At 37.5% G+C, this 13,584-nt stretch overlaps 1 protein-coding gene across 4 annotated transcripts in view; it reads right to left on the bottom strand.

The window, feature by feature from the left end:
* Window positions 1-13,584, bottom strand: part of Uif (sushi, von Willebrand factor type A, EGF and pentraxin domain-containing protein uif) — a 51,443-nt gene that overhangs the window by 16,657 nt on the left and 21,202 nt on the right. For all 4 annotated transcript variants that reach the window (XM_076314185.1, XM_076314106.1, XM_076314276.1 and 1 more), the window contains exons 2-5: window positions 13,112-13,187; window positions 7,515-7,548; window positions 1,004-1,085; window positions 303-469 (exon numbers count right to left, since the gene is read on the bottom strand). In XM_076314185.1, coding sequence (XP_076170300.1) covers window positions 303-469; window positions 1,004-1,085; window positions 7,515-7,548; window positions 13,112-13,183 — 355 coding nt within the window. In that variant the 5' untranslated portion in view covers window positions 13,184-13,187. The remainder of the gene's footprint in view (window positions 1-302; window positions 470-1,003; window positions 1,086-7,514; window positions 7,549-13,111; window positions 13,188-13,584) is intronic.

Here is a 13,584-nt window from a genome sequence, read left to right as displayed (position 1 = left end):
TAAATTGCCGCTTGTACCGCGGCAGACGTAAAAGCGACTGTATCTGGGTATTGTTGTGGGAAAAGTGTGTCTTCGTGCTGCATACGCTGGGCAGTTCCGCGTTTCCGTGACCCCGATGGAAACCGGCCTGCGCGCACACGTGCACGGACAACTTAGATCGTAGAAAAAGGCGTCAAAGAGTCCACGGATTAGGAGAGACCCAACAGGGCGTGTGATTTCAAGTTTCGAAGGGAAGCTAAGAGACACCGGGATCCTGTTGCGAGTCTCTCCGGTCGAGTCGAAGGAAACGTGACGTTACAAACCGGCGTATTGGGAGACAAGCATTCCTGCCGCCGACTCGAGCGTGTTGGTCCGCAAATCGTCGAGGGAGGCCAGACCTAGCCAGTAACGATCCAAATGCCGCCCGATCATGCTCGCAGACATGTTGTTCTCGCTGTACGACTCCACCACCATCAGCTCGCTCCCGTACCTGCAATCCCACGTCAATTCGTCGATCTCTTGCTCCGTTCTAGCGTGTAATAACGCGACTACAAAGCTACCTGCCGTTTCTCGAGTTTCCCCTTTTTTTTTTCGTTCTGCACTCCGAATGCATTACAGGAGGCAAACGGTTTGTCTACTGAACCGTTTCGAAAGGATTTAAATTCTTTAGGAACAAGAGTGACATCTATGCGACTTTGAGCGTCAGACTATTGAAACGAGGGGAAACAATGCTCTCAAACTTGAGAACCACTTGTTCCACGTTAAGAGCTCGAACTTGTTATGTAGGTTTCAAACGTACTACAAAGGCAACTTGGAATCCTATAGTGCCTTGTTTTTTAGTTACGTACCATAAACGCGTTTGAGGAAGTAAACGTTTGCCTGTTGTGGGTAACTAGAATTTCGAATATTGCGTTGAGATTTTTTAAACGAGAGAGAGTTATTTTTGTAATTTTTGGTGACTTTTAGCGTTAAGACTATTCAATTGAAATAGAATTAGAAGAGAAGCTATCGATGATCCACTTACCTTCTGCATAGTTCTGCCGCCTTTTCCCAAGAGTGCCTGATGTTGAAGAATTTGTAACAGTGTATACCTCTCAGTTCCCATCCTGCGGATGAAAAAAACCGCGTCTTAGTTTTTATTGCGTGTTGATTGCATGTATGGTTAATTAAATAATTGTAGGTACCCTAGAAAGCTACTGGCAAGCAATGAATTGATATAAATCGATACACAATATAACGCTTAATCGTCTTGTGGTTGAAGATTTGAAGTTTCGGTGTAAATCCTGGGCGGAAGTTCTGTAGTTACATTTGTTAAACATACTCTCCGAATGCCCAATAAACGTTCACCGTTAACTCTTATAGACATCTAGCATCCAAATGATTAAAACTTTGCCACGAGTAACGTACGATGATTTCGTTTCATTCGTATCGACGAGAAGTTTCGATGACACGTAGGTCACTGATACCTTGTAACAGAGGTGAATCGGTGCCATTTTAAATAGGTTCGTAATATGTTTTCGTGAGAATTTGATCAAAAATGAGTTCCAAAAATAGGAGTTAATCTAATCGTATCCAAGACACGATTTTCCGGATGAAGACTTTTTCATTGACGATTCAAATTGTGAAACATTTACAGTAGTACTCGGTTACATGAAATTGGACCTAACTCGTTTGATTTCATATAACTGAATAGATTCGTAAAATAAAAGCGTTACTTTCCCTGGTTACATGAAAATGACACTGAGTTGTTTCTTCATTTCATATAACCGGAGAAGGTGGAGTTTCTCGATCTGTATCGTTCGGTTTCATGTAACTGGAAATGGTAACGTTTCTGTTCCACAAATCTGTCTTTCTTTATTGCAGTCCGGTAGAATTTCATTGCTTCTTAATGGTGAGTTGTTTCTTAATTTCAAATAACCGGGGAAGGTGAAGTTTCTAGACCCGAATCGTTCGATTTCATATAACTGGAAATGGTAACGTTTCTGTTCCACAAATCTATCTTTCTTTATTGCAGTCTGGTAGAATTTTATTATTTCTTAGTGGTGAGTTGTTTCTTAATTTCAAATAACCGGGGAAGGTGAAGTTTCTAGACCCGAATCGTTCAATTTCATATAACTGGAAATGGTAACGTTTCTGTTTCACAAATCTGTCTTTCTTTATTACAGTAAATGGGGAGTACTGTATTTTCCCATGAAATGCTTCCATACGCAGTTCTTGTTACATGTCACCTTACGTGTTGAGTTTTGGAACCCAGTTGTTCAATTTCACAATGCTCATCACGAAAGGGGAAAATCGAAGAAGTAACCGCGCGATGACGTGATGCGACAGATCGATTCGCAACGGGCAAAGTGGTTGGCGGGAAACGCGGTTAATCGGTGACCTGTACAGACAGTGATGAACGTAACGACCTCGATCGTTTTTAGTGCGACACACCGTGTACATGCGGAGTCAAAGGTAGGTCGGTGGGTAAACGGGTAACATCACGAACGAGAATGAGTGAAACGTCTTTGCGTGCTCGCGTTGTTGACCGTTCGAATTGAGAAGTCGGAGACAGCTCTCGGTACGTTTGACTCATCGAATAGAAACTTTTTTTACATTCCTGAACGAAGTGCTTCCTGCATTCTTTTTGAATCCGTCGACGTTGATGGACGATTGAGATTCGAGCCTTCATGGAACAGAATCTGAGACATTTTTTCAACGAATAAGTAGCGGCTCGATGTGTTCGATTATATTCGTTCTGAAGTTAGTTTTTAATAACAACATTTTAATTCCACGATCGTGGTAACAAAATTCTAAATAAATATTTATAATTAAATTTCTGGATAATATAACATTACTTCGTCGGATCGATAAACGTCATTGATCTATATCTGTTTTGATCTTTTCAAATTTAAAATAGAATAATTCATCACTGAAGAGTTAAATGATTTGTCGACCCGAGAATTATTTTCATAAATTCGTAAGATTGTATTTCCAAAAACGGGGATGGTTGACACGTCCACCCGACAAGCACATCGCACACGGATGCCCAGGAAACTGGTATACCTAAGTCTGGCTACCGAGAAATCGATCGATGCCACGTGACATCACTTCGTCGACCATCCTACTCGTTTTATGATTCCTTGGGAAGAGACCACTGGAAATCAAAAGTGCTACGAATGACCGTGTTCTTTTTCCGCAAAAGGTTGCGATCGGTCGACAGTTGATTCCTCAGTCCGAATCAATCTTTGGTATCGTCAAAGTCCAATTGGTCAAGACGATCGAAACTATAATCGGTATAATTTATTAACGTGAATTGTGTATTTAAACGTTTCAATCTTAATCTTGATTCTCTCCTTGTACACAATTGTAATTTCTAAAAATACGAAATACTTTGATTTCTTTCCGAATGTTGGATGAAGATTGGCATTCCTGACGATATCGTAATATCACTCGTTAATGCTTTCTCGATGCAATTTGAGCCAGACTCACTGCGAAAGAAACGCCAACGGCCTTCCTTTCTTTCAAAAGGTCAAACGGCCATGTTGGTACCACGTATGCTGTTCCACTCGCGCTTATTAGCATTTCTTGATCAAGCGCTAACATACGTTGAATATTTTGCGACAATCTTAACACGCGTGAGTCTTCTCGTCGAGACTTTGTGCCATACATATCGGATTGCGAAAAAACGTAGCTATTTTTAGAGAACGATGAAATTACTTTGGTATTTCATTATTCTTCGTGTACGATTTGTTCTGAACACACTTTTGTAATATTAATCGACATTTGTCGAGTTGAAGATTTAATACAAACAATTTGACTATATTGCATTTACATACTACACATAGAATTTCTTTACTTTATTATTTATCGTTGCACGACATTCTATTGTGCTAAGATCTTCGTTGACGATTTTGTTGTTGGTTCAGACTCTTTTGTACAGCTTCGTGTTTAATATTGTCTACGTTTTTGAATTTACAAATTTTTATTCACACCGATTATTATGAAATTTTTTGTACGAACAGGAGATTCGAAACAAGGAACCATTAATAAGGTAACTTCGATAATCCAAAAATGTCGATTTTTTGTTAATTTTGCAGATTTTTATGGAATCCCGAGAGAAATATCGTTTGCTCTAATGTTTGCTGGGTTAGGGAAAAGTGTTGCTCTATAATCGTGTCTCTAAAACTACTAAAATATTTCTCAGGTCTGTGGTAAAGAATATTTTGCTGCAAGAACAGTATAAAAATAGTCTGCAAGGTTTAACGAGGGCAATCTTTCTTCGAATTATCATCTTTTTCGTTCTTCTCAAAACGCTTTGAACGAAATTTCTTAAAGAGTGAATTAAATAAATTATCATAAACAAAAAATTCGTGAACAATGGTGGGGAATAAACAACGGAAACTTATTGAACTATAAACAAGTACAAATAAATTACCAGATTGTAATCAATGATAGGGAATAAATGACAGAAACTTATTGAACTTATTGAACTGAAAACAAGTACAAATAAATTAGCAGATTGTAAACAGTGGTGGGGAATAAATAACAGAAACTTGTTGAACTTATCGAACTACAAACAAGTACAAATAAATTACCAGATTGTAAAAAATGGTGGACTATAAATAACAAAAACTTATTGAACTAGAAACAAGTACAAATAAATGAACAGATTGTAAACAAAGGTGGGGTATAAATAACAAAAACTTTTTGAACTGAAAACAAGTACAAATAAATTACCAGATTGTAAACTAATGGTGGGGAATAAATGACAGAGACTTATCGAAGTTATTGAACTACTAACATTTGTTCTGCGAACATATTGCAGAAACTTATTGAACTTATTGAACCAAGGTATTCAATAAGATTTTCTTATTTTTATTAAATAAGAGGTAGCTGGACAGCTTCAAATAAATTACCAGATTGTAAACTAATGATGGGGAATAAATGACAGAGACTTATCGAAGTTATTGAACTACTAACATTTGTTCTGCGAACATATTGCAGAAACTTATTGAACTTATTGAACCAAGGTATTCAATAAGATTTTCTTATTTTTATTAAATAAGAGGTAGCTGGACAGCTTCAAATAAATTACCAGATTGTAAACTAATGATGGGGAATAAATGACAGAGACTTATCGAAGTTATTGAACTACTAACATTTGTTCTGCGAACATATTGCAGAAACTTATTGAACTTATTGAACCAAGGTATTCAATAAGATTTTCTTATTTTTATTAAATAAGAGGTAGCTGGACAGCTTCAAATAAATTACCAGATTGTAAACTAATGATGGGGAATAAATGACAGAGACTTATCGAAGTTATTGAACTACTAACATTTGTTCTGCGAACATATTGCAGAAACTTATTGAACTTATTGAACCAAGGTATTCAATAACATTTTTCTTATTTTTATTAAATGAGAGGTAGCTGGATAGTGTTGTGCGTAGAGCGCGGCGGATGATCGGTCACGGAGCACGTTGCCGGATGCTCCACTTTTTGGAATCCCGTTCGAGGACATTGCGCGCGCGCACGCGCGCACGCCCCGCGTGGTCGGTCGAGTTTACCTCGTGGAAGGTGGATAACCGTGACGCGAATTCGCGAGGTGTATTTTTAGGGTCGCTCGTTTACATACGACGACGACGACGCGCCACAGCGACCAAGGAGATGGTGGAGAAGGATTCATGGTTTAGGAATGCCGTCTCGTTTCTTGGCCTACCTCTCCTCGCCCTGTCTCTACCTGTGTGATCCTCCAGCATCGGTATACCATTATTGTGTAGCAGGTCGAGAATTTTGGGCCAGGTGCGTAAGCGGGGCCCGTTCCAGATCGTAGCTGCAGGATGCTTTCAAGTTGGGAGCGTTTCGACCAGTTGCAAGGGATGGCTATTGTCGAGAGGAGAGATTTTTCAGCGGAAAATATATCTCGGCGGATGTAAACGAATACTGGAATTTTAAGGGCCAATTGTCAGACATTCTTTAAAGAATATCTTCAATGCTACCCCATTCGACTAGATTTGTAGCAGAGAATTTTTTAAAATTTTCGAAAGAAAATTTTATCTCTTTGAATTTTCGAGTCCAAGAAATGTTTGATATTTACCACGGAACGGACACTACGCTGTTAAGAATTTTAATGGATAACACAACTAATTTCGGTAAAATAAAATCGTGAACTTGAGATTAACCGAATCATCTATCTGGAGATTTCAATGCGTGGTCAAGCGCCTCACGAGAGACATTAATGCTGCTTTCTAGATCCGAGACATGTAATATACAGTTCACGTATTGGATTAACAAAACTCATCGCTATAAATTTCTTACGCTATCCTATCGAAATTGAATTTACATTTAACGAATAATTTACGAGAAATGTGAATCCTTTTGTCAAGATGATCGTGTAATTTACGTAGGGAAATGATAACTTGACACCGATTCGTGAAAAATAGTCAAAAGATGAACGTACAAGTGTGCGTCGAAGTTATTTCCATGAAAATATAGTTTTGTTACTTTTATTTCTTCACCTTTTGAACAATATTTTCCTCTCGGTTCGAGCTCCGCTAGCGAAAATTACGAACTTTCAAGGTCTTTGGCAGAGATCGAAATAAAATTGTTTTCGAAGCTGAAAATGACAGAATTCTCTTTTTTCTTTCTCACGAAGTGTCGTTCGTTTTTCGAGGTAGCTCGATCGAACTTGAAAACTCTCAAACGCACGCGACAGAACAGAATCAACGATCAAGGAGCTTCTTACTGATACGTGCAACCTACTTAATTGGAACTGGCAGCAACGAGGAAAAGTGGAGCAACGTTACGAACGGCCGAACTCTTATCCTCATTGTCCCTCGTATAATATATTCGCTGGACTCGTCTTGTTTCGAATATTCTTTTACGAGAACCGCGATACGATTTCTGTGATCGAAAACGAATCAAGTGTGCGAAATAACATTTTCTGCCCGAGCCCTGATTCTCGAGAAAAATAGTTCAAAAGTTGTGAATGCACGGGCGGTTAAACAGTCCAAGCGATTGTTCCTACGATAAAAATTGACTTTTCGATTTCTCTAGTCGAGATCTACAATATGAAAAAGGAAAGAAGTCGATGCAACGATTTTGAAATTAAACAAAAAAATTGGTATTTTTGCTCGCCAATTTTATCAATATTCTACGACTTGATTGTACTTGTTCTTTGGATTTGATATCCAAGAAGCGAAACACGTTCAACGATTTATCTGTACGACCAAAAAATGCGTACTATAATTTCGACTTCTTTTTAGCCAAGTAGCTTTCTTTTCGGTAAACCACGAATTTCGTCGCATGAAAAGTGTCGATTCGTTTGTGAAGTTGTTCCATGGAAGAACAAGTATCGCTTGGGCAAATTTTCTCGTTGTGAAACAGGCTTAAACAGTCTCAGAACATGACCTCGGTCCACTCGTTCGGCAGTCTACCTGGCCAGGTACGCGACCATCAGGTGCGACCTTTCCAAGGTAACCAAAGGTTCAACTCAAGTGTTTACCTGCTCCAGTGACTATAGAAAACCAGGAAAACCTACGGAGTTACTCACCATTTGGACAAGTGAAGACATTCGTGGTAGGAACCTGCAACAAAGAGATAAATAATGCAGTGGAAACGGTTTACAGCGTCGTAACTCGAATCACAGAACCGCGCAAACTACTTTGAAATAATCTATTTCGGTGAAGAGGAACGAAATTGCTGCGATAAATTTTGCTATGGTCGCGATTCCAATAAAATCTCTGAATTTCCATGTATTCTCGATCATCTTTAACCTCGTAAAATAAAAGAAAACAAAAATAAATAAAAAGCAACAGTTGAACTTGGTATCGTCGATTTAAATCGTGTACGAAGACTCGGTGATCAGTGGTCTCTTCTTCCTTAGATCAGATCGATCTTTCATTTAGTAGATTTCGATGTATAAATAATTGTTGTCTCGATAACGAATAATTTCCTCAAAGTAATCGACCGTACAGCTTCATCGACCCTTCGTTTATCCATCCGAAGAATATTTATACGCGAAACCATGTACCAATGGGTTGACGCACCCACGTTCTCATTAACACCAACCATTTAATACCATTACACGCTCTATGCTGATTTGCATTTCTGGCACAGATTTCTCTCGCAAATAAGGAAACCTTCCACGAATCTGTGCGTGCTTGATCTCGCAATTAGCCTGCCGCGATTACCCAGTGACGAAACGTCGAAGCATTAGACTCGCGAGTATCGTGGGATACGACGATGAATTGTAGCCGGAAGGATCGCGGGAACTCGTCGGGAGTTACGACGTTGGATTACATAAAAAGATGACACTACAGTCGTCGGTTGCAGGGTGGCAGAGCGTGAAGAGGAAAGTGGGTCTTTTTTTCCGAACCTGGTGAATTGAAGAGTAAGGCAAAGATTTTAACGTCTTCATCGGAGCTGAACAACGAAACGAGTTAGATGGCTATTAAGAAAGCTGATCGATCGGATAATTACGGATTTTTTTTTATTACAATACGTAAGAGATACATAGGTCGGCTTTTTATTGAAATTTAAATATATTGTCTAAATTTGTCCGCGCAATGTAACCAATAGAATATTTTAGCCAATTTAGATAATTTAATAATACAATAGGGTTTCGATGAATACCGTTTTCTTTTTTTTTCTCTTAATACACACCATATGTAACGATGTGTGCACTACTTTAATCAAATCAGTTATTTATGCTTGACAAAATTCATACAGTTTGGCAAGAGATCAGTAAATGTACGTACAAAATTTGAAACAGTCATGTGTAATTGTTTCCTAAAAATCTCAAACATTGTCTAATTTATAGGACTTTAAACTAGACAGATCGTCCCGATTGCATCGGTTTTGTGTACTTGAATCTCGTCAACTATTAGAACAAATTCACTGCAATTACGAGTCTAATATAGTATTCGTGTACCTGTCGTATAGTAAACCATGTCTAAGTAAAGATTGCAGACTGTCGTACAATTTTCCTAAAATGTTGGGCGAATTAGTGCCAGTCGTATCGGTTTGGCGCGCTCGAGTCATGTCGGTCCGCAGAAAAAATGTTCTCCAATCGTGAATCTGATTTCACATTCGTATACCTGTCGAATATTAGACTACGTTTGAATAGGGATAGCAAGTAATCGTGGAATTCTTCTAAACTTCTAGGCCAATCGGTGCCAGTCGTATCGGTTTGGCGCGCTCGAGTCACGTCGGTCCGCAGAAAAAATTTTCTCCAATCGTGAATCTGATTTCACATTTGTATACCTATCGAATATTAGACTACGTTTAAATATAGATAGCAAGTAATCGTGGAATTCCTCTAAACTTCGAGGCCAATCGGCGCCAGTCGTATCGGTTTGGCGCGCTCGAGTCACGTCGGTCCGCAGAAAAAATTCGCTCCGGTCGTAAATAAACAATGTTACTACAAGCTTCAACACGTACAGATAGTTACTAGAAATTGTTTCGGCGATTGTCACGTTTGCTGAACGTTCACGAGTATTTGTTTGACCGAGTCGACACGTTTCATTGTGTCTTATCAATTTCTTCGGTGGTTCTCCTCGCGGCACGAAATGGAGCGAATCCGCTGGCGGATTCGAGACGAAACAGCGCATTGTTATTCCCTAGAAGGTGAAAGTGAAGAGGCAATCTAACCGAGGATCTCGACTTTGCGCTCGTCTTCGGCAGAAAGCGGCGCGCGCGATTCGTACAGTGGCAACCGGCGGATCTCGACTCCTTTTCGTCGACGTCCGCAGAGACGCGCAGCGGAATATCAGTGACATAACGGTGACTGCATTCCTGATGGAGGTGCGAATCGCAACGTACCGCTGGATGCACGAGAAAGCGGTCGCTGGAGATTCCACGCGATCGCGCGACAATTATTGCCACATAGCGCGGAAAATCTTTGTTCGGTTAACTCTTTGGATTGCAATAGGTTAAAATATGTTTCACCTTTTTAATACTCTGAGATATTTTTCAACCCGTCGTAAAAAATTAAGATAATTCCGTACAAGTTGCACGAAGAGACTGTTCGTAGTCCATCTTGTAATTAAATATTTAATTAATCTGTTTTTTAGTTTTTTTTTTTAGAATTAATTTACTTTCTAGTTTTTAGTTACACGGAAACTATGTTGTAACGCATAACTCTTTTGTAACACAGTTTACTCGCGCCACGTTACAGCAAGTAACAAAAGTATCCACCATATTATGTGTATAACACATATTATGCAATTAATCAATTTTGTACTTAGAATTATTAATTCTTATTTTTATCCGTGGAAGTAATAAAAAATATTCGTCTGGAAGTCAGTAACTATTTTTTACAAATTTAATTATATAAAATTAATACCTTATTGGAGATCATTTGGATCTTTGACTAGAAATTTAATAGAAAGTAGCGCTAATTTTGTTTCATTTATTTATTATAATTTTTCGACAAACTGTGTATAATTTCTTAGTTGCATGCACTTTAAATAAAAGTATGTTAGTTAAAGTTTATATAGCTTTTAAAATGATTAAATATGTAAAATATGTTATACGTATAATATGAGCGAATACTCTTGGGAGTAACTGTATATAGAACGAAATCGAACGAGAAAAAACTATAATTTACGATATGCTAAAGTTACATATATGTGTGTACATATATACAAAGGTAAAAATTCCATTTTCGAAATAAAAGTTGCTTATGCTTCAAACGTTTTAACAGTATACGCAACGTAAATAAAGGGTCGACACTTCAACTAAAAATACAATTTCCATTTATTATGAAAAGAATTTACACAACTTAAAACTAATCAAAAAATTTGTTCAAATTATGATGTACGAAACAGAAAAATTCAAAACTTCGATGATGTACCAAGTATTTTAGTATCAACGGTGTGTCTGATGATATTAACTTTAAGAATATTTAGAGTTACTTATAATAATCGTTTTATGATAGCATTTTAATCTTCAGTACCGAAACTAATAAAATATTTATTCGATACAGAAGTAAATACAGAATATGGGTGAAGTTCTTGAAAGATACAGCATGTTTCATTTGGCATTAAACTGGTATACTACTAAAAATATTACGCAAATTTATATTAAAGCACTCTGTTGCAGGCGTAACCTACACGTCTCGTGTCAATTTAATCTTATGCGACTGGTGAAAATAATACTACAAGACCTTAGCTTACTACTGTTTCTGGTTCAGATAGTTCACCTTGTCGTCGAGGGATCTTATATTTTATATTAAAATTCACGGTTCTCTAATCAATTCTATCAAAAAGTAGAGAATGTCTCAGCGACGATGAGCACACCACACTTTATAACTTACTTTTGGGACACCCTCTACATAGTTTTATCATAACACTGTACAATTGCTCTGCAGGTGCTTCGGTGCATCTTTTAGAAAATTATAGTCATGGTAGATCCGATTAACCCTTGTAAAATGTCCCTCTATAAATTTTCATCCTCGAGAAAGTATTGCAGTCATTTCTGTTAGGGCAGTAATTCCAGCGAAGGAAACAGGTCTAACCTCGAGTGCAGATGACTCGGTAATTCTAAATCCTGTTTACATCGGATTTCTCTTGAACTTTACCTAGCCTTTCCCTAACGTCCACACTTCCTGTACACAAAATGTTGCAACGAGTGTACATACTATAACATTGTTCGTGCGTCGAACAGTGCGCACGCGTGTACGCGAACTGAAATTCACTTTCACCTCGCGCACGCCACATCCACGGTGGCCGGTGGTGGTAACTCCTTGTGGAGACTACATGCCAATTACTTCATAATCCGCGGTTCAATTTCTCAAGAATTCTAGGCAACCTCTTATCTCGAAATATATGAGAATTTCCGATGCTGATTTTCGTTCGTGAGTCGCAATTATTGTTGCGTGATACTCGGGGCTCGACAAACTCACACGCGAATGGAGAGGGCTCAAATTACTGGAAATTACCTTTCGCGTTTATCGAGCAACTTTTGTAACGTTACGGCGGAAAGATATTTAATCTTCGAACGTCAATGTTTCTATTTTAATTCTCGGTTATTCTTATTAATAACGTACTTTATTCTGCTCGGATATTCCAATAGGGGACTATTATCGAAAGTATTTTAATTTTTGGTTATGTTCATTAATAATGTATTTTATTCTGCTCGAATATTCCAATAGGGGACTATTATACTATCGAAAGTATTTTAATTTTTGGTTATGTTCATTAATAACATATTTTATTCTGCTCGAATATTCCAATAGGGGACTATTATCGGGACTAATTTAATTTTTGGTTATTCTTATTAATAACATATTTTATTATGCTCGAATATTCCAATAAGGGACTATTATATTATCGAAAGTATTTTAATTTTTGGTTATGTTCATTAATAACATATTTTATTCTGCTCGAATATTTCAATAGGGGACTATTATCGGGACTAATTTAATTTTTGGTTTTTCTTATTAATAACATATTTTATTATGCTCGAATATTCCAATAGGGGACTATTATATTATCGAAAGTATTTTAATTTTTGGTTATGTTCATTAATAACATATTTTATTCTGCTCAAATATTCCAATAGGGGACTATTATCGAGGCTATGTTAATTTTTGGTTATTTTTATTAATAACATATTTCATTATGCTCGAATGTTCCAGTAGGGCCGTCGAGACTTTATCGGCGATGATACTTTGAGGAAATATATCGATAGTAAACAGTTTGAAAACGTTGATTAATTTATACATAATAAATGTCTTTAAAGTAGCTAGAATTCTAATGAGTTTCTTTACGAGTATTAAAATTATTCCCATTTATTATCAATTCTTCGAAGCTTCTAATCTGCTTGTTATTTTAAAAACAAGAATCTATTATATAAGTAATATAAGATTTTACGATCTTATAATGTCACGATTTTACGATGTATGGGTTGTGACGGTGGGTTATGCTTTGTAATTTATAATTTCTTATAAAAAAACAAAAGTTTATTCGAGTGATGTACGATTCTGGTCAAAAGTTTTCAACAAATATCCCGATGGTTGTTGGTAATATCGAACCACAAAGACGAAGCAGCGTGAAACAATCGACGAGTGAGTGCGGTTCGTGGCATAAATAATGCTGTCCGCGATGCGATCAGCAAGCCATAGCGGAATAATAATCGAACGCTCACCTGAGACTCCGTTAGCTGAAGATGGCACAAGAGGACGGCGACCCATACGGCCGCCAATTCTCTTATCAGCATATTCCTGTAACAAAAAGAAACATTTCGTTTGTACAGATTGTTCGTCAACATTGGCGGTTCAGTTCACACCGACGAGAAACAAACTACATAAAAAGGGAACTGTTTGAAATATTTGAAACTAGGACACAGTATAGTCCAAGATATTTTTGAATTACGTTTTCACGAATAGGGATCTGAGTATAACGTACAAAAGTCGGGACTATAATAAATTTTTGTTGCGTTATGTATTAATAATGTTTATTTTAACAAAATCCCCAGGAAAAGAGAGATAACTCGTCAAGAATCGTTACACTGTCGTAGAGTAACGAGAATTTTTGAATTACTTTTTCACGAATAGGGATCTGAGTATAACGTACAAAAGTCGGGACTATAATAAATTTTTGTAGCGTTATGATACGTGT

Source organism: Ptiloglossa arizonensis, chromosome 1 (genome assembly GCF_051014685.1).
Source record: "Ptiloglossa arizonensis isolate GNS036 chromosome 1, iyPtiAriz1_principal, whole genome shotgun sequence".
NCBI classification, from domain to species: domain Eukaryota; kingdom Metazoa; phylum Arthropoda; class Insecta; order Hymenoptera; family Colletidae; genus Ptiloglossa; species Ptiloglossa arizonensis.
This window is presented reverse-complemented; position numbering and strand designations above follow the sequence as displayed.